General features: G+C 45.3%; 1 protein-coding gene across 1 annotated transcript; it reads left to right on the top strand.

The window, feature by feature from the left end:
- Nucleotides 1-15610: 15610 nt before the first annotated feature.
- On the top strand, nucleotides 15611-19645 carry LOC148787428 (uncharacterized). Its single transcript, XM_088882728.1, has 5 exons — nucleotides 15611-16214; nucleotides 16410-16734; nucleotides 16797-17437; nucleotides 17885-18234; nucleotides 19373-19645. The coding sequence occupies exons 1-5, from the start codon at nucleotides 15611-15613 to the stop codon at nucleotides 19643-19645; spliced, it is 2193 nt and encodes a 730-aa protein (XP_088738854.1).
- Nucleotides 19646-21224: the final 1579 nt, after the last annotated feature.

Below are 21224 nucleotides of genomic sequence, written 5' to 3'. Positions count from 1 at the left end.
ATACTACACTTTTGGCGCTCATACCAAAAGTACATTCCCCTATAGCATGCTGTAATGTGATTTATAAGATCATTGCAAAGCTCATTGTCCAAAGGTTGAGTGTGATAATGGACAAACTGATCAGCCCATGCTAAGCGGCATTTGTGCCGGGACGAAGCATTGGAGATAACATCATGCTAGCACAGGAACTCTTTACGGGATATAACCAGACTCGTCTACCTCCTAGATGTGCTCTGAAAGTCGACATCCGGAATGCATATGACACAGTGGATTGGGATTTCTTAATAGCAGCCATGGAGATGTTTGGGTTCCCTATTACTTTTGTGAAGTGGATTGAGGAGTGTGTGTCAACACCTTCATTCTCTGTTGGATTAAATGGGAAGCCCCATGGATTCTTTCGAGGAGCCAGAGGACTGCGGCAGGGTGACCCTTTATCACCCTACCTATTTGTGCTTGTGATGGAAGTTCTGCACCTGGGTTTCCTGCAGTTGATTGATCAGGAGGAGATATTTTCCTATCATTGGAAATGCGAGGCAGCCAGGATATTTCAGTTGGGGTTTGCTAATGATGTGATATTATTTTGCCGTGCTGATATGGACTCTCTAAGAATCTTTAAAGCAGGTCTGGATCGTTTTGCCGAATGGTCGGGTCTTAGACTGAACGTACAGAAAAGCCACTTGATTATATCACGCTCAGTGTAAGCATTGCGTGAGGAGATGTTGGCACTACTCGGATTTCAGGAAGGGGTTCTTCCAATGATGTATGTGGGGTTACCACATATATCGTCTCGACTAACTATTGTATATTGCCGTCCACTATTACTGAAGATTGACAAACGGATCACTGGATGGGAAGGTACCACTATATCTTATGCTGGTAGAGTACAAATTATTAAATCTGTACTTATATCACTGAGTATTTACTGGGCATCGGCATTTATATTACCAAAGAAAGTTATTAATGAAATTGAGAAAAGGTTGCGAGCTCTCTTGTGGAAGGGAACGACGAATAGTGGATATGCCATGGTTGCGTGGAAAGATATATGCCGACCTAAGGAGGAGGGAGGACTTGGATTCAAGGATATCAGTACCTTGAACCGTGCATTGATGACAAAAAAACTATGTGATGTCATTAGATGCGACAGGACATCGATTTGGGTTGAGTGGCTGTACCAGGGACACCTACAACATACCTCTATATGGACGATTACAGACCATGGCGGCTCATGGGGATGGAGGAAAATCCTTCGATTACGGATGTTTCTCCGAACCATGGTAGACTACCGAATTGGAGATGGGAGGAATTTCTTCTTGTGGCAGGATCCATGGCACCACCTTGGCCCTCTTTGCAACACCTTCCCACGAGGACCGAGGATTCTTGGACTTGATGAGTCATCCAGACTAAGCACGGTGATTCATGAAGGAGTATGGCAGTGGCCCATTATCACGGATATTGAGTGTTTGGAGATCACACATGTACTACCCACTATTTTTGGAGGGGAAACCGTATAATTTGGAGATTTGAGAATGATCGACCAACAGCACAGGCTATCTATGAGTTATTTGACCCACCAGGACCGAAAGTAGGCTGGTCTTCACTACTTTCGGGATCACTCAAAATCCCACGCCACATATTTATTCTATGGCTTGCCATCTAAGAAAAGTTGGCTACGACTGATAAACCATGGCTTGCTCACCTTGGCCCATGTATCCTATGCAATGAAGGACTGACAGAGACACATGTACATTTATTCTTCCAATGCAGATTTAGTCGAAGATGTTTCACGGAAATCGAAGAACGATACGGTTCTTATGGCCCAATAGAGAGTGGAAGGATGACATTACATGGGCTTCACAGAGATGGAGGGGTAAACACATAATCAACATGTCTTATAGAGCACTCCTTGCAGCATGTGTATACCACATTTGGAAGGAAAGAAACCTGAGACGATTCGATCACACCGAGAGGACGCCTACTACCATAGCATTACTGATCATTGAGGACATTAGACAGCGAATCCATAGCATCTCACTCGCTAGATCAGTCAGTACACGTGCTTTATTTCGATTATAGCGAATCCGTGGGCCTGTCGAGGGATAAACCATTTGGGGACCATATTGTTGTACTGTACCATTTTTACTCAATGAAACTTACTTTTACCAAAAAAAAAAAAGGACCTCCATTACAAGCACAAATAGATAGGAAAGAAGCCATGAGGTTTCCCATTCAGCGCAAAAGAAAATGCGGGTGTAGTAACACATACCTCATAAAAACACAATGCAAAAATTCTCTCTCTAAAAAAATGGACTCTCCAAAATATCTATCTTCTCTCACACACATTAATACACCACCAAAAACACACACTAGCCCTATCTCTATATTCTCGCCGGCCGGCGAGTTGGGAGGCGGCGGTGAGGCGTCTGAGGACGTCGGAAATACTGATGAAGCTGAAGAGGAGCCAAGAACGAGAAAGTTCGCTGGTTTTAATGGAGAAAAACGCCTCCTCGCCATGGAAGATGAAGGGTCGGGCTCCACTAGTCCGGTGACCAACGGCGATTTTTTGCATACCCATGGCAGCCCAAGGTCTGTGGGGGTGGAAGGATTGTTTTTGAGGAAGGAAGACGGATGTTTGGCCGGGGAAAAGACAGATCTAGAATCAAAGCTTTGCGCCGCCAATAATGGCGGAAATCGGTCATCTTCTCCAAGCGACTTCAATCTTGAGGAATTCCTCGTCCTTGCTAACAAAGTGGTCGACCATGGTGACACCCAGGCCATGGCTGCGCTAAAGGATCTGAAACGACGTTGGGAGGTTCGATTTGGGATCGCGAAGTCGCGGTTGCCGGCGGAGTGTTTGAAGCTTGACGAACATCCGTTTGCCCGCGATTTGAGAAACGCCTGCCGGAGACGTACAGTGACAAAGACGACGAGTTCAGGGGCTGGAAGCATGGCAGCGACCTTCCATCTTCGACAGGCTGTGCGTGGTAGGATAATTGCTGCAAATCCGCCGGTGGATTTGCACAGAAATGAAGAGAACAGATTGACGCCGGCGACTCTTGGACTTACGGCGAACTGTGACGTGCACTGTGTTGCTGACGTGGTTGCCTCCGTGGGAAAAGTAGGTGCTGAGGTGGAGGAGCATGGGGTTGACATGGGGGATGTTTTGGACCGAGTTGATGACGTCAGCCCTAGTAGGGCTGATGTCAGCGTTGACGCAGCAGATGACGTGGAGATGAAGATGGGTGATGCAGCAGCCGAATTCGTTGAATACACTGCTGATGTCAGCCATGATGCAAGCCCTGATGATGTCAGTCATGATGCATGCCCTGATGATGTCAGCCATGATGTAAGCCCTGATGATGTCAGCCATGATGTAAGCCCTAATGATGTCAGCCATGATGTAAGCCCTGATGATGTCAGCTGTGAAGTCATCAATAATATGAAAAATTGCAGAATTTTTCCTAAGCAAACTAGACCTATACCGACCGGATTATTTGTTGGGAACATACCACTACATGCTAGCCCTAATGCGATTGATGAAGATAAAATTGCCCGCGCGTTTAATAACTCGTCCCGTAAAACGTTATCCTTTATTGCTCCAACGGTTCAAAACGGGGAAACTATAGTCCGGCCGTCCTTGGACACAGTACGTGATGGATCCAAACGTTGGAAAACTACGGCTGTCGGATATTTTCTGGGGAAAAAGCCGTATTATCATCATCTGAAGGAATACGCTCATTCGATGTGGCCAGCACTAAGAGAGGTCACAGCGACAACTAATGGATTCTTTTTCTTCCAATTTAAAACACTCATTCATATGGAAGACGTGATCGAAGGGGGACCTTGGTTGTTCCAAGGACAACCAATAGTTTTGCAAAAGTGGAAACCAGGTATGGCCATGAGAAAGCACCAACACAAGCATGTACCTGTTTGGATTAAACTCAGACACCTTCCTATGGAATATTGGACTACTGAGGGATTGAGTACGGTCGCTAGTGGAGTGGGTAAACCTCTTTACCCGGATGCAATAACGAGAGCATGCACAAGATTGGATTTCGCTCGTGTATGTGTGATGATTGATATAGCACATACGTTGACAAAACATATCATAGTCATGACACCAGATGAAAATGGAGGAGAAACACCTTGTAAAGTCGACATTGAGTATGAATGGCTACCTCCAAAATGCACAAACTGTATGACTTTGGGGCACATGACAAAGGACTGTCCACTGAACAAACCACACAAACCGAGTAAACCACCAGTAGCTGTGTATGTGGCAAAAACAAACATTCCTCTACCACAACCAAACAATGAAAAGAGCAGAAAATCGATGAGACCGACAATGGTTGACATACCGAGACGTGAGGAGCGAGAAATGCTTAGGGAATGCAAAAATGCCAAACACGATGATAGGGGTAAGGCATTAGTTATTTATAATGCCTTTGATGCTTTGCAATTAATTGATGACGCAGGTGAATCCTCGAGGGGTCCTAACACAAGCAGCCCCATTAATCATGACCCATGTTGAACCTTGCCGTGTGGAATGTCCGTGGGCTGAATAAACGAGACCATCAGCTTGCATTAAAGGACCTTGTCTCAGAATTCAGGTTACATTTCTTGGGCATACTTGAAACGCGTGTTCAACTGAATAATATTATGCATATACAGTCCTATTTGCTCCCTCAATGGAAGTGGTTTACTGATTATAATTCCATTGGAAACCGTATATGGCTAGCGTGGGATGAGAATTTTATTGATGTCCATATTCTTGACCTGGGGGAACAATTCGTGCACTGTCGTATCACTAGTAAAGCTGTTAATGAATCTGTTATTGCTACTGTTGTTTATGGTGCAACTGAGGTGATTGACCGTCGGATTTTGTGGACTGCACTGGAAACACTCGCCCAACAGTGCTCAGACGTCCCGTGGTTGGTGGGAGGGGACTTTAATGCAGTACGAGACCTTAACGAGGTATGTGGCATTTCAGGAGATATAAGGATGGCCACAGCAGAATTTAATACCGGAATTCTGGAGGCGGGCCTGATTCCACTTCCAATGCAAGGTGAATGGTTTACATGGCATAATTGCAGTACAACCGCGTGGAGTTTATGGAAGCGGTTGGATCGGATCCTTATTAACGATTGTTGGCTGGCAAGGTTCCCTACCTCATCCTATCATAGTCTTACACCACGGACATCTGACCACTCGCCACTGGTTCTACATGGGGATACACAACAACTTAATGGAGGTATGTTTCGATTTGATAACTATCTGGCCCTTTCACCTGAATTCATTCCCAATGTACAGAGCATTTGGCATCATGAGGTTGTTGGTATACCTATGTACGCTGTGACACGTAAACTAAAGGCACTTAAACCGGTCTTCCGACTACAGAGGAGGAATAAGGGGGATTTAACGCTGAATGTCCAATTAGCCAAAGGTTTTCTCGATGAGGCACAACAATTGGTGAGCTTTGACAGACAGAATGAGCTCTACTTACTCCTGGAACATTGCTGTCGAATCGTTTATGCTAAAGCGGCAAAACTCGAACAAATTATGCTGCAGCAAAGAGCTAAGATGCAGTGGATGAAAGACGGAGACCAATGTTCCAGGGTTTTCTTTCGTAAGATTGCTCAGAGACGAGTAATGAGGAGAATCCTGCAGATCAATGATGAGAATGGTACCACATACACGGAAAAAGGGGAGGTCGCCCATGAGTTTGCCTCATACTATCAGAACCTTTTAGGAGGTACTAGACGACGATTGACAGTGGATATTCGATACCTTAGACCATGGGCGAGGCACTGTATTACTGATGAGGAAGCTAGCTACTTACTTCTACCAGTATCGGCGAATGATGTGAAGCAAGCAGTGTTTGATATCGCTGAAGACAAGGCGCCGGGACCTGATGGTTACTCGTCAGGGTTTTTTAAGGCAGCTTGGCCTGTGATAGGAGAAGAAGTAACGAGGGCGGTTCTGGATTTCTTTTCCACCGGAAAACTACTGAAACAGATCAACTCCACAATTTTGGCTCTAATACCAAAGGTACACACTCCTATGTCGGTTAATGATTTTAGACCGATTTCATGCTGCAATGTTTATTACAAGATCATTGCGAAACTACTTGTTCAGAGACTTAGTGTTTTGCTAGACAAGATTATTAGCCCCTGTCAGACAGCTTTTACTCCGGGAAGAAGCATTGGGGACAACATTATGTTAGCCCAGGAACTATTCTCAGGCTATAACCAGATGCGCCTACCTCCCAGATGCGCGCTTAAAGTGGATATCAGGAAGGCCTATGATACAGTGGAGTGGGACTTCTTGTTAGCAGTTTTGCAGTTGTTCGGATTCCCACCTAAGTTCACAAGGTGGATCGAGGAGTGTATTTCCACGACATCATTCTCAATTGGTCTCAATGGAAACCTCATGGGTTCTTTACTGGAGCGAGAGGATTACGACAGGGAGACCCACTATCGCCTTATCTGTTTGTCCTCGTTATGGAAGCTTTACATTTGGAATTCCTGCAACGAATTGAGCAGGACATGCAATTCACCTAATATTTGAAGTGTGAGAGTTCCAAGATTTTCCAGATGGGATTTGCAGATGACCTACTTCTTTTCTGTCGAGCTGACTTTGATTCCATCAGAGTCTTCAAGGAGGGATTGGACTGGTTTGCGGAGGTGTCGGGCCTTAGGCTGAATGTTCAAAAAAGCCACTTAATCATATCCCGTTCGGCTCAAGAATTGAAAGATCAGATGTTGGAGATTTTGGGCTTCCAAGAGGGGCATCTACCGATGAGGTATCTGGGTCTCCCCTTAATCTCTTCTAGACTGTCTATCTCTGACTGTGAGCCTCGTATTTCAAAAATCGATGCACGCATTACTGGATGGGAAGGGATTTCATTATCATATGCTGGGCGGGTACAAATCATCAAATCCGTACTTTCGACATTGAGCTTATATTGGGTATCTGCATTCATACTACCTAAAAAAGTTATCAATGAAATTGAGAAGAGGTTGAGGAATTTTCTATGGAAGGGTGCGACATCTAGTGGCTACGCCAAGGTAGCCTGGAAAGATGTATGTCGACCGACAGATGAGGGGGGACTCGGGTTCAAGGACATCTCTACCTTGAATCGCGCATTAATGAGCAAGAAATTATGTGATGTTATCCAGTGTGACAGGACATCCATTTGGGTCCAATGGCTTTACCAAGACCGATTACGGGACACATCAATTTGGACTGTCCGTGAACATGGAGGTTCTTGGGGATGGCGGAAAATGCTCAGGCTCCGTCCTTTTCTTTGCTCCTCGTGGATTATCAGATTGGAAATGGAGACAGATTCTTTGTTTGGCAGGACCCATGGCATCACTTGGGTCCACTTATTGAGCGGTTCCCTCGTGGTCCACGTCATCTTAGACTTGAAGAATCTGCAAAACTCAGTTCGGTGATTTCAGCAGGAGAGTGGCAATGGCCTACCATCACGGACTTCGAATGTTTGGAGATCACACATAACCTACCGCTTATTCTTGGAGGTGAGGATCGGGTGGTGTGGAGATGTGACGAAGGGAAACCTACTACTCAGACCCTCTACCGATTATTTGACCCCCCCGAGCCGAAAGTAGGATGGTCTTCACTACTTTCGGGATCCTTGAAGATTCCTCGTCATTCGTTCATCTTATGGCTCGCAATCCTTGGCAAACTACCTACCACGGACAAATCATGGCTATCTCACCTGGGGGTATGCATATTGTGCGATGAGGGAGCTACAAAATCTCATTCACATTTATTCTTCCAATGCAGATTTAGTCGTCAATGCCTTTTTGAGATTCGCAGATGGATTCGTTTTCTTTTTTTTTGGGTAAATAAATGTAAATTTCATTAATAAAGAGTAATGGTACAGTACAACATGTGATCATCAAATGGTTTCTCCCTCAACCCAAGGATACGCCATAATCTATACAATGCTCGTGTACTGACTAACGAAGTTAAATCAATCCTAAGAATCCTCTGTCTGATGTCATCGACAATTAGGATACTCAATGTGGCCGGTGTCCGCTCAGTGTGTTCAAATTTTCTCAAATTTCTCTCCCTCCATATGTGGTAGACACTCGATGCAAGTAGTGTACGGTAAGCGTTATAAATAATGTGCTTACCTCTCCATTTCCGCGTCGCCCATTCAATATCTGTTCCCCAATCCCTGTTAGGCCAGTGAAAACGAATCCATCTGCGAATCTCAAAAAGGCATTGACGACTAAATCTGCATTGGAAGAATAAATGTGAATGAGATTCTGTAGCTCCCTCATCGCACAATATGCATACCCCCAGGTGAGATAGCCATGATTTGTCCGTGGTAGGTAGTTTGCCAAGGATTGCGAGCCATAAGATGAACGAATGACGAGGAATCTTCAAGGATCCCGAAAGTAGTGAAGACCATCCTACTTTCGGCTCGGGGGGGCCAAATAATCGGTAGAGGGCCTGAGTAGTAGGTTTCCCTTCGTCACATCTCCACACCACCCGATCCTCACCTCCAAGAATAAGCGGTAGGTTATGTGTGATCTCCAAACATTCGAAGTCCGTGATGGTAGGCCATTGCCACTCTCCTGCTGAAATCACCAAACTGAGTTTTGCAGATTCTTCAAGTCTAAGATGACGTGGACCACGAGGGAACCGCTCAATAAGTGGACCCAAGTGATGCCATGGGTCCTGCCAAACAAAGAATCTGTCTCCATTTCCAATCTGGTAATCCACGATAGAGCGAAGAAAAGGACGGAGCCTGAGTATTTTCCGCCATCCCCAAGAACCTCCATGTTCGCGGACAGTCCAAATTGATGTGTCCCGTAATCGGTCTTGGTAAAGCCATTGAACCCAGATGGATGTCCTGTCACACCGGATAACATCACATAATTTCTTGCTCATTAATGCGCGATTCAAGGTAGAGATGTCCTTGAACCCGAGTCCCCCCTCATCTGTCGGTCGACACACATCTTTCCAGGCTACCTTGGCGTAGCCACTAGACGTCGTACCCTTCCATAGAAAATTCCTCAACCTCTTCTCAATTTCATTGATAACTTTTTTAGGTAGTATGAATGCAGATACCCAGTATAAGCTCAATGTCGAAAGTACGGATTTGATGATTTGTACCCGTCCAGCATATGATAACGAAATCCCTTCCCATCCAGTAATGTGTGCATCGATTTTTGAAATAAGAGGCTCACAGTCAGAGATAGACAGTCTAGAAGAGATTAAGGGGAGACCCAGATACCTCATCGGTAGATGCCCCTCTTGGAAGCCCAAAATCTCCAACATCTGATCTTTCAATTCTTGAGCCGAACGGGATATGATTAAGTGGCTTTTTTGAACATTCAGCCTAAGGCCCGACACCTCCGCAAACCAGTCCAATCCCTCCTTGAAGACTCTGATGGAATCAAAGTCAGCTCGACAGAAAAGAAGTAGGTCATCTGCAAATCCCATCTGGAAAATCTTGGAACTCTCACACTTCAAATGATAGGTGAATTGCATGTCCTGCTCAATTCGTTGCAGTAATTCCAAATGTAAAGCTTCCATAACGAGGACAAACAGATAAGGCGATAGTGGGTCTCCCTGTCGTAATCCTCTCGCTCCAGTAAAGAACCCATGAGGTTTTCCATTGAGACCAATTGAGAATGATGTCGTGGAAATACACTCCTCGATCCACCTTGTGAACTTAGGTGGGAATCCGAACAATTGCAAAACTGCTAACAAGAAGTCCCACTCCACTGTATCATAGGCCTTCCTGATATCCACTTTAAGCGCGCATCTGGGAGGTAGGCGCATCTGGTTATAGCCTGAGAATAGTTCCTGGGCTAACATAATGTTGTCCCCAATGCTTCTTCCCGGAATAAAAGCTGTCTGACAGGGGCTAATAATCTTGTCTAGCAAAACACTAAGTCTCTGAACAAGTAGTTTCGCAATGATCTTGTATAAAACATTGCAGCATGAAATCGGTCTAAAATCATTAACCGACATAGGAGTGTGTACCTTTGGTATTAGAGCCAAAATTGTGGAATTGATCTGTTTCAGTAGTTTTCCGGTGGAAAAGAAATCCAGAACCGCCCTCGTTACTTCTTCTCCTATCACAGGCCAAGCTGCCTTAAAAAACCCTGACGAGTAACCATCAGGTCCCGGCGCCTTGTCTTCAGCGATATCAAACATTGCTTGCTTCACATCATTCGGCGATACTGGTAGAAGTAAGTGGCTAGCTTCCTCATCAATAATACAGTGCCTCGCCCATGGTCTAAGGTATCGAATATCCACTGTCAACCGTCGTCTGGTACCTCCTAAAAGGTTCTGATAGTATGAGGCAAACTCATGGGCGACCTCCCCTTGATCCGTGTGTGTGGTACCATTCTCATCATTGATCTGCAGGATTCTCCTCATTACTCGTCTCTGAGCAATCTTACGAAAGAAAACCCTGGAACATTGGTCTCCGTCTTTCATCCACTGCATCTTAGCTCTTTGCTGCAGCATAATTTGTTCGAGTTTTGCCGCTTTAGCATATACGATTCGACAGCAATGTTCCAGTAGTAAGTAGAGCTCATTCTGTCTGTCAAAGCTCACCAATTGTTGTGCCTCATCGAGAAAACCTTTGGCTAATTGGACATTCAGCGTTAAATCCCCCTTATTCCTCCTCTGTAGTCGGAAGACCGATTTAAGTGCCTTCAGTTTACGTGTCACAGCGTACATAGGTATACCAACAACCTCATGATGCCAAATGCTCTGTACATTGGGAATGAATTCAGGTGAAAGGGCCAGATAGTTATCAAATCGAAACATACCTCCATTAAATTGTTGTGTATCCCCATGTAGAACCAGTGGCGAGTGGTCAGATGTCCGTGGTGTAAGACTATGATAGGATGAGGTAGGGAACCTTGCCAGCCAACAATCGTTAATAAGGATCCGATCCAACCGCTTCCATAAACTCCGCGCGGTTGTACTGCAATTATGCCATGTAAACCATTCACCTTGCATTGGAAGTGGAATCAGGCCCGCCTCCAGAATACCGGTATTAAATTCTGCTGTGGCCATCCTTATATCTCCTGAAATGCCACATACCTCGTTAAGGTCTCGTACTGCATTAAAGTCCCCTCCCACCAACCACGGGACGTTTGAGCACTGTTGGGCGAGTGTTTCAAGTGCAGTCCACAAAATCCGACGGTCAATCACCTCAGTTGCACCATAAACAACAGTAGCAATAACAGATTCATTAACAGCTTTACTAGTGATACGACAGTGCACGAATTGTTCCCCCAGGTCAAGAATATGGACATCAATAAAATTTTCATCCCACGCTAGCCATATACGGTTTCCAATGGAATTATATTCAGTAAACCACTTCCATTGAGGGAGCAAATAGGACTGTATATGCATAATATTATTCAGTTGAACATGCGTTTCAAGTATGCCCAAGAAATGTAACTTGAATTCTGAGACAAGGTCCTTTAATGCAAGCTGATGGTCTCGTTTATTCAGCCCACGGACATTCCACACGGCAAGGTTCAACATGGGTCATGATTAATGGGGCTGCTTGTGTTAGGACCCCTCGAGGATTCACCTGCGTCATCAATTAATTGCAAAGCATCAAAGGCATTATAAATAACCAATGCCTTACCCCTATCATCGTGTTTGGCATTTTTGCATTCCCTAAGCATTTCTCGCTCCTCACGTCTCGGTATGTCAACCATTGTCGGTCTCATCGATTTTCTGCTCTTTTCATTGTTTGGTTGTGGTAGAGGAATGTTTGTTTTTGCCACATACACAGCTACTGGTGGTTTACTCGGTTTGTGTGGTTTGTTCAGTGGATTGTCCTTTGCCATGTGCCCCAAAGTCATACAGTTTGTGCATTTTGGAGGTAGCCATTCGTACTCAACGTCGACTTTACAAGGTGTTTCTCCTCCATTTTCATCTGGTGTCATGACTATGATATGTTTTGTCAACGTATGTGCTATATCAATCATCACACATACACGAGCGAAATCCAATCTCGTGCATGCTCTCGTTATTGCATCCGGGTAAAGAGGTTTACCCACTCCACTAGCGACCGTACTCAATCCCTCAGTAGTCCAATCTCGTGCATGCTCTCATGGCCATACCTGGTTCCCACTTTTGCAAAACTATTGGTTGTCCTTGGAACAACCAAGGTCCCCCTTCGATCACGTCTTCCATATCAATGAGTGTTTTAAATTGGAAGAAATAGAATCCATTAGTTGTCGCTGTGACCTCTCTTAGTGCTGGCCACATCGAATGAGCGTATTCCTTCAGATGATGATAATACGGCTTTTTCCCCAGAAAATATCCGACAGCCGTAGTTTTCCAACGTTTGGATCCATCACGTACTGTGTCCAAGGACGGCCGGACTATAGTTTCCCCATTTTGAACCGTTGGGGCAATAAAGGATAACGTTTTACGGAATGAGTTATTAAACGCGCGGGCAATTTTATCTTCATCAATCGCATTAGGGCTAGCATGCAGTGGTATGTTCCCAACAAATAATCCAGTTGGAATAGGTCTAGTTTGCTTAGGAAAAATGATTCGTTTTCACTGGCCTAACAGGGATTGGGGAACAGATATTGAATGGGCGACGCGGAAATGGAGAGGTAAGCACATTATTTATAACGCTTACCGTACACTACTTGCATCGTGTGTCTACCACATATGGAGGGAGAGAAATTTGAGAAGATTTGAACACACTGAGCGAACACCGGCCACATTGAGTATCCTAATTGTCGATGACGTCAGGCAGAGGATTCTTAGCGTTAATTTAACTTCGTCAGTCAGTACACGAGCATTGTATAGATTATGGCGTATCCCTTGGGTTGAGGGAGAAACCATTTGATGATCACATGTTGTACTGTACCATTACTCTTTATTAATGAAATTTACATTTACCCAAAAAAAAAACACATACCTCAATCCACTTCACGAAAGTAGAAGGGAACCCAAATAACTCCATCACAGCAATCATGATGTCCCATTCCACCGTGTCATAAGCTTTCCGAATGTCCACTTTTAAGGCACACCTAGGTGGTAAACGGGACTGGTTGTATCCCGTAAAGAGCTCTTGTGCCAGCATAATATTATCGCCAATGCTTCTTCCAGGTACAAACGCCACTTGCCCCGCACTAATAAGTTTGTCCAGTATCACACTTAACCGTTGGACTATGATCTTTGCAATAACTTTGTACAACACATTAGAGCAAGATATAGGTCGGAAATCACTGACAGTCATAGGGGCATGTACCTTTGGTATAAGCGCCAAAAGGGTGGTATTGATCTGCTTTAGGAGTCGGCGTGTATTAATGAAATCCATCACTGCCCATAGTCACCTCCTGCCCCACTATAGGCCATGCAGCCTTGAAAAAGCCCGATGAATACCCATCCGGACCTGGTGCCTTATCCTCTACAATGTCAAAAACCACCTGTTTGACATCCGCTGGTGTAATTGGTAATAGTAAAGAGCTAGCTTCTTCCACAGTCAATACATGTCGAGCCCAAGGTTGGAGGAATCGAAGATCTATCACAGTTTGTCGTCTTTCCCCACCTAGGAGGTTTTGATAATATGTGACAAACTCATTGATTACTTCTTCTGGTTCAGAATGGGTGACTCCATGATCATCATTGATCTGTAAGATCCTCCTCGCCAATCTCCTTTGAGCAATCTTACGGAAGAATACCCGGGAGCATTGGTCACCTCCTTTCATCCACTGCATTTTCGCTCGTTGTTGTAACATTGTTTGTTCCATTTTGGCTGCCTTGGTCAAGACAAGCCGGCAGCAGTGTCCAGTTGTATGTATAGTTCGTCTCGTCTACTCGAGCTAACAAGTATCTGTGCTGCTTCTAGAAATCCTTTACCTCCGTTGTTCTTGAAAGACCGATTTCAGTGCTTTGAGCTTCCGTGTTACAGAATACATAGGTGTTCCAATAATGTTGTGCTGCCATATATTCTGCACACTGGCAATAAACTCAGGTGAATGGGCGAGGTAATTATCGAATCGGAACATACCTCCAAATCGTTGTTGTATATCCCCATTAAGCACCATCGGTGAGTGGTCTGAGGTGCGTGGGGTGAGGGTAGAATAAGATGCATTCGGGAACCGAGCCATCCATCTATCATTTATCATCATACGGTCGAATCTTTTCCACAGGTTCCGGGGTGTCGCGCTGCGGTTATGCCATGTGAACCATTCACCCTGCATGGGTAGTGGGAGTAATCCTGCACTCTCAATACAAGCATTAAAATCGTCCATAGCTATTTGAATATCTCCGGAAGTGCCACACACTTCACTTAGATCTCGCATTGCATTAAAGTCCCCTCCAACCCATGTGATATTGGAATGGACTCTCCAAATTCACTCTCTTCTCTCTCACACACTACTACACCGCACAAAACACACACTAACTTCCAATCCATGCACGAAGCGGCTGATGACTTGGCTGACGATGAAGATGGGCTGGCCGACGAGGAGAACATCGAGGAGGGTCGTGGCAGCCCAAAACCAGCCGGCGCCGGTGAGAAACAGGCCGTTTCCGGTGACAAAGAAGACGAACAGGTGGATCTCGTTTTTCCGGCATTCAACGCCGTATTTTCGCCGGTAGTTAAGAGCTTAACCGTTGGGGAAGAGAACAGCATTGATTCAGTGGCAAACACGGGAAGTTTGAAGGAGAAATCAATGGCTTTCTCGCAGATTTTGAAACTAGGGTTTTCGAAAACCGAAGAGGCGCGCGGCAATTCTACGACAAATCTGACTGGTTTTCCGTCCGGCGAGGGCAGTTTTGGAGTTGTCAGGGTTGATACATCAATGCCCAAGGAGAAAGGTTGCATCTTGACGTCGGATAATGAGGTTACAAGTGTGCCGCCATACCTAGGGTTTTCTGCAAGAAATTTGGACGAAGAAGATGAAGCGTCTAACGGCGTAACCATGGCAGCAATACTTCACAGAGGGTAGATCGAACCAATCTGATGGCAACAGGAGGAAATCTGAGGTCTGAGGATGATAATATTAAGCGTCGGCCAAACCTAGGGTTTGGAGGCGCTCCTCCCACCGGTAACAATGGCGGACGGGCTTCAAGCCCTTTCAATTTTTATGAGTTTTTACTCCTTGCCCACTCTGTTTTGGACGCTGGAGATGAAAAATCCATGAAGGCCTTGGAGGAACTGAAAATCAAATGGAACGAGCGATTCGGACGAGCAGCTGTAAACCGCTGCTTTCCGCCGCCGGTGGCGCAACCAAAAGAACCCGAACTGGTGCGTGGACTGGGAAAGGCCATTAGATGTCTTGTGCCGCCGTCTAAAACGGAGAAGACGACCGGAATTCTTGGGGAAAACAGCAGATCTGATGCCGAAAAAATGAGAACTCCAGATTCCGATGGGCTGCCGTAAATCGAGAGGGCGACCGGACGACTGGAGAGGAAGGTTGGCGCTGACATGGATTCTCACGTGGCAGGTGAGGTGGCGCGGCCTTTGTCAACTGATGATGTCAGCCCTAGGTCTTCTGCTGATGTCAGCCCTTCATCTGCTGATGTCAGCCCTAAGTCAGCTGCTGATGTCAGCCCTAAGTCAGCACATGACATCATGCCAGCATCTTCTACTGATGTGTCACATGGGATTCGTGATGACCTGGCACATATCCGTTCGATTTCTCCTCCACCACCGAGTACTCCCACCGGGTTGTTTGTTGGGAATATACCACTGCATACCTGTCCGAATTTGACAGTTGAGGACAAAATAACGCATGCTTTCAATAACTCTACTCGGAAGACACTCTCATATGTTGCTCCTACAATACAAAATGGTGAAGTGGTTGTGAGACCCACACTTGATACTATTCGCAACGGATCTACTCGTTGGAGAACCACTGCAGTTGGTTATTTTCTCGGAAAAAGACCATACTATCATCATGTGAAAGAATTTGCCTTATCAGTGTGGCCAGGTCTTCGGGAGGTCACGGCCACAATACACGGATTTTTCTTCTTCCAATTCAAGACAGTGGCACATATGGAAGAAATCATAGAAGGTGGACCATGGTTGTTCCAAGGACAACCGATTGTACTACAAAAATGGGTACCGGGGATGGTGATGAGGAAACCAAAACATACACAGGTTCCCGTATGGATCAAGTTGAGACACTTGCCAGTTGAGCTATGGACGGAGGAGGGACTCAGTATAGTAGCCAGCGGTATCGGCAAACCACTATACCCGGACGCGATTACGAGAGCATGCACGAGACTGGACTTCGCTCGTGTATGCGTGATGCTGGATGTGCACTCAAAACTACATAAACATATTATTATCATGGCACCGGATGAGGAAGGAGGTGAAACACCGTGCAAAGTAGACGTGGAATATGAATGCACATGTTGTATGACGCTAGGACACGCGGCAAAAGACTGTGCTATCAATAAGGCACCCAAACCAGTTAAGCCTTCGGTCTCCGTACACGTTCCTATAAAGGGACCTTCCCAACCACCTCCTGTGCCTGACTGGGATATACCTCGACCTGCTCGAGAGGTAGAAACACAAAGAGAGGGTCGTGAAGTTACTGTTGGCCCAAGTAGTGAGGACAGGGGAAAGGCAATTATCATCTATAATGCTTTTGATGCATTACATCAACTTGAAGATACAGAAGAATTGATTCGGGGTCCTAAGCAAAGCAGCCCCATACCCGGTGATCCATGTTTAATGCAGCAGTATGGAATGTATGTGGCCTGAACAAACGAGACCATCAGCTGGCAGTTAAAGACATCGTTGCCGAGTTCAGGTTACAATTCCTTGGTCTCCTTGAAACTCGCGTTCGTACTAATAACGTTTCGCATATTCAAGCCTTTTTATTACCTCAATGGAAATGGTTTGTGGATTATGGACTGACTGGTAATCGTGTTTGGATTGCTTGGGATGATAATTTTATTGATGTCGATGTTATTGAGTGTGGCACACAATTTATCCACTATCATGTTAATTTCCGGGCTCTTCAGGAGTCTATTGCGATTATTGTTATTTATGGCGCTAATGAGGTGGTCGAGAGGCGGGAGTTATGGGATTCCTTGGAGACTATAGCCATGCAATGTATTGATATCCCGTGGCTTGTTGGTGGGGATTTCAGTGCAGTGCGTGATCTTAGTGAAATTTGTGGGGCATCAGGAGATATTCGTATGGCTATGGAAGAGTTTAATATTTGTATCCAGAACGCAGGATTACTACCATTACCCATGCAGGGAGAATGGTATACGTGGCATAATTGCAGTGCTAATCCACGGAATCTGTGGAAAAGATTGGATCGAATGCTGATCAATGATACATGGATGGATCGGTTCTCGACCTCATTTTACACTAGCCTTACCCCACGTACTTCAGATCACTCACCGATGGTGCTATACAGGGATAGTCGACAACATTATGGAGGTATGTTTCGATTCGATAATTACCTCGCCCTATCACCAGAGTTTATTCCCAGTGTGCAGCAGGTTTGGCAGCATAACATCATAGGGGTGCCTATGTATGCGGTAACTAGGAAACTCAAAGCACTTAAACCGGTGTTTAGAGAGTAGAGGAGGAAAAAGGGGGACTTATCACACAATGTCCAGCTGGCGAAAGGGTTTCTTGAGACGGCGCAATTGCTTGTTACTTTAAACAGGCGGGATGAACTATTCCTACAGCTCGAACACTATTGCCGGTTAGTACTAGCTAAAGCAGCCAAACTTGAGCAGATTATGCTTCAACAGCGAGCAAAAATGAAATGGATGAAGGGGGGTGACCAGTGCTCCCGGGTGTTCTTTCGTAAGATTGCTCAAAGGAGATCGGCAAGGAGAATCTTACAAATTAATGATGAGCATGGAGACACTCACACAGAACCAGGAGCAGTAGTCAATGAATTTGTCACATTCTATCACAGACTTCTAGGTGGGGAACGGAGACGAGCTGTGATAGACCTTCGGTTCTTGCGACCTTGGGCTAGACATCTATTGAGTGAAGAGGATGCTAGCTCTTTACTCGTACCATTCACACTAGCAGATGTCAAACAGGCGGTTTTCGACATTGATGAGGATAAGGCACCGGGGCCGGACGGGTATTCATCGGGCTTTTTCAAAGCTGCATGGCCTATAGTGGGGCATGAGGTGTCTTCGGTAGTGCTGGATTTCTTTAATACGGGCCGGCTTTTGAAGCAGATAAATACTACACTTTTGGCGCTTATACCTAAGGTACATTCCCCTATGACCGTTAATGAGTTTCGTCCTATATCTTGTTGTAATGTGTTGTATAAGATAATTGCCAAGCTCATTGTCCAACAGTTGAGTGTGATACTGGACAAATTAATTAGTCCGTGCCAAGCAGCGTTTGTGCCCGGACGAAGCATTGGAGACAATATTTTGTTGGCGCAGGAGCTGTTACGGGATACAACCAGGCCCGTCTACCGCCCCGGTGTGCTTTGAAAGTGGACATTCGAAAGGCATATGACACGGTGGAGTGGGACTTTATGATTGCTGTGATGGAGTTATTTGGGTTCCCCTCTCCTTTCGTGAAGTGGATTGAGGTGTGTGTCACAACACCCTCGTTTTCTGTTGGGCTGAATGGGAAACCTCATGGTTTCTTTAAGGGGGCCAGAGGGCTTCGACAGGGTGATCCTCTATCACCATACTTGTTCGTGCTTGTGATGGAAGTCCTTCACTTGGGTTTCCTACAGTTGATTGACCAGGATGAATTATTTTCCTTCCATTGGAAATGTGATACAGCTAGGGTTTTTCAGTTGGGATTTGCTGATGATTTGCTGCTATTTTGTAAAGCTGATATGAATTCTATTGGAATCTTGAAAACTGGATTGGATCGCTTTGCTGAATGGTCGGGTCTCAGGCTGAACGTGCAGAAAAGCTATCTTATTATCTCACGGTCAGCACAAGGATTACGCGAGGAGATGCTGGCAACACTCGGGTTTCAAGAGGGAGTCTTACCGATGAGGTACTTGGGATTGCCTCTTTTATCTTCTCGATTAACGATCGCTGATTCTCATCCATTATTGTTGAAAATTGATAAGCGTATTGCTGGTTGGGAGGGAATGGCTATTTCATATGCTGGTAGGGTGCAAATTATAAAATCTATACTCATGTCGCTGAGTTTATATTGGGCATCGGCATTCATCTTGCCAAAGAAAGTTACAAATGTAATTGAAAAGAGGCTGCGAACATTCTTGTGGAAGGGGACAACAACTACCGGTTATGCAAAGGTAGCATGGAAGGATCTATGTCGACCGACGGATGAGGGAGGATTAGGATTCAAGGATATTCCTATCTTGAATCGTGCATTAATGATGAAGAAACTATGTGATATCATTATGTGCGATAGGACCTCAATATGGGTGGAATGGCTATACCAGGGACGGTTACGAGACACCTCCATTTGGACGATTCAAGAGCATGGAGGCTCATGGAGTTGGCGGAAAATTCTACGTCTACGGGTTTTCCTCCGGCCTATGGTCGACTATCAGATCAGAGACGGGAGGAGATTCTACCTTTGGCAGGACCCGTGGCATTATCTTGGCCCTCTTATTCACACATTCCCACGGGGACCGAGACTACTCGGAATAGAGGAATCAGCCAAACTCAGTACAGTGATTAGTGGAGGAGAATGGCAGTGGCCTCTTATCACAGATTTTGAGTGTTTGGAAATCACACATTCATTGCCCATGATCCATGGTGGGGAAGACCGTATCATCTGGAGATTTGAGCAGGGGTATCTCACATCTCAGGCTCTGTATAGGTTAATTGATCCCCCAGGACCGAAAGTAGGCTGGTCTTCACTACTTTTTTTTTGGGTAAATGTAAATTTCATTAATAAAGAGTAATGGTACAGTACAACATGTGATCATCAAATGGTTTCTCCCTCAACCCAAGGGATACGCCATAATCTATACAATGCTCGTGTACTGACTGACGAAGCTAAATCAACACTAAGAATCCTCTGCCTGACGTCATCTACGATTAGGATACTCAAAGTGGCCGGTGTCCGCTCTGTGTGTTCAAATCTCCTCAAGTTTCTTTCCCTCCATATGTGGTAGACACACGATGCAAGTAGCGTACGGTAAGCGCTATTAATAATGTGCTTACCTCTCCATTTCCGCGTCGCCCATTCAATATCTGTTGCCCAATCCCTGTTGGGCCAGTGAAAACGATTCCATCTGCGAATCTCAAAGAGGCACTGACGACTAAATCTGCATCGGAAGAATAAATGTGAACGAGATTCCGTAGCTCTCTCATCGCACAATATGCATACCCCCAGGTGGGATAGCCATGATTTATCCGTGGTAGGTAGTTTGTCGAGGATTGCGAGCCATAAGATGAATGAATGAAGTCTTCACTACTTTCGGGATCACTGAAGATCCCACGTCACTAATTCATCCTATGGCTTGCTATTCTTGGCAAATTGGCCACGACGGACAAACCGTGGTTAGCCCACCTTGGCCCTTGTATTCTATGTACCGAGGGAGCGATGGAGACACATGGACACCTATTTTTTCAGTGCAGATTCAGTCGACAGTGTCTTGCAGCAATACGAAGAATGGTACGATTTTCCTGGCCCAATAGAGACTGGCAAACGGATGTTGAATGGGCTTCCCAGAAATGGAGAGGTAAACACATTGTTAACATGTCTTATCGAGCACTATTAGCAGCATGTGTATACCACATTTGGAGGGAGAGAAACTTGAGACGATTTGAGCACACCGAGAGGACAACGAGCACCATGGCATTATTGATAGTTGAGGATATTAGACAGCGAATCCTTAGCATTAGCTTACCTACGTCAGTCAGTACACGAGATTTATATAGACTATGGCGTATCCCTTGGCCTGACGAGGGAGAAACCAACTGATGATCACATTGTTGTACTGTACTACTTTTTTTTACTTAATGAAACTTACATTTACCCCAAAAAAAAAAAAGTCCCCTCCAACCAACCATGGGATGTCGACACATTGGGTAGCTTTAGTCTCCAGGGTTCCCCAAAGAGCCCTTCTTTCAGCCACTTCAATAGCTCCATAAACAACAGTGACAGCAATCGTCTCATGAGGTGCACGAGTAGTAACATGACAGTGGATAAAATTGAGTACCACATTCAACCACATCAACATCAACAAAATTATCATCCCAGGCAATCCAAACTCGATTACCCGACGATCCATAATCCGTGAACCATTTCC

The sequence above is a fragment of the Sesamum indicum genome, linkage group LG7 (genome assembly GCF_026168435.1).
Source record: "Sesamum indicum cultivar Baizhima isolate 11 linkage group LG7, ASM2616843v1, whole genome shotgun sequence".
Taxonomy (NCBI): Eukaryota; Viridiplantae; Streptophyta; class Magnoliopsida; order Lamiales; family Pedaliaceae; genus Sesamum; species Sesamum indicum.
This window is presented reverse-complemented; position numbering and strand designations above follow the sequence as displayed.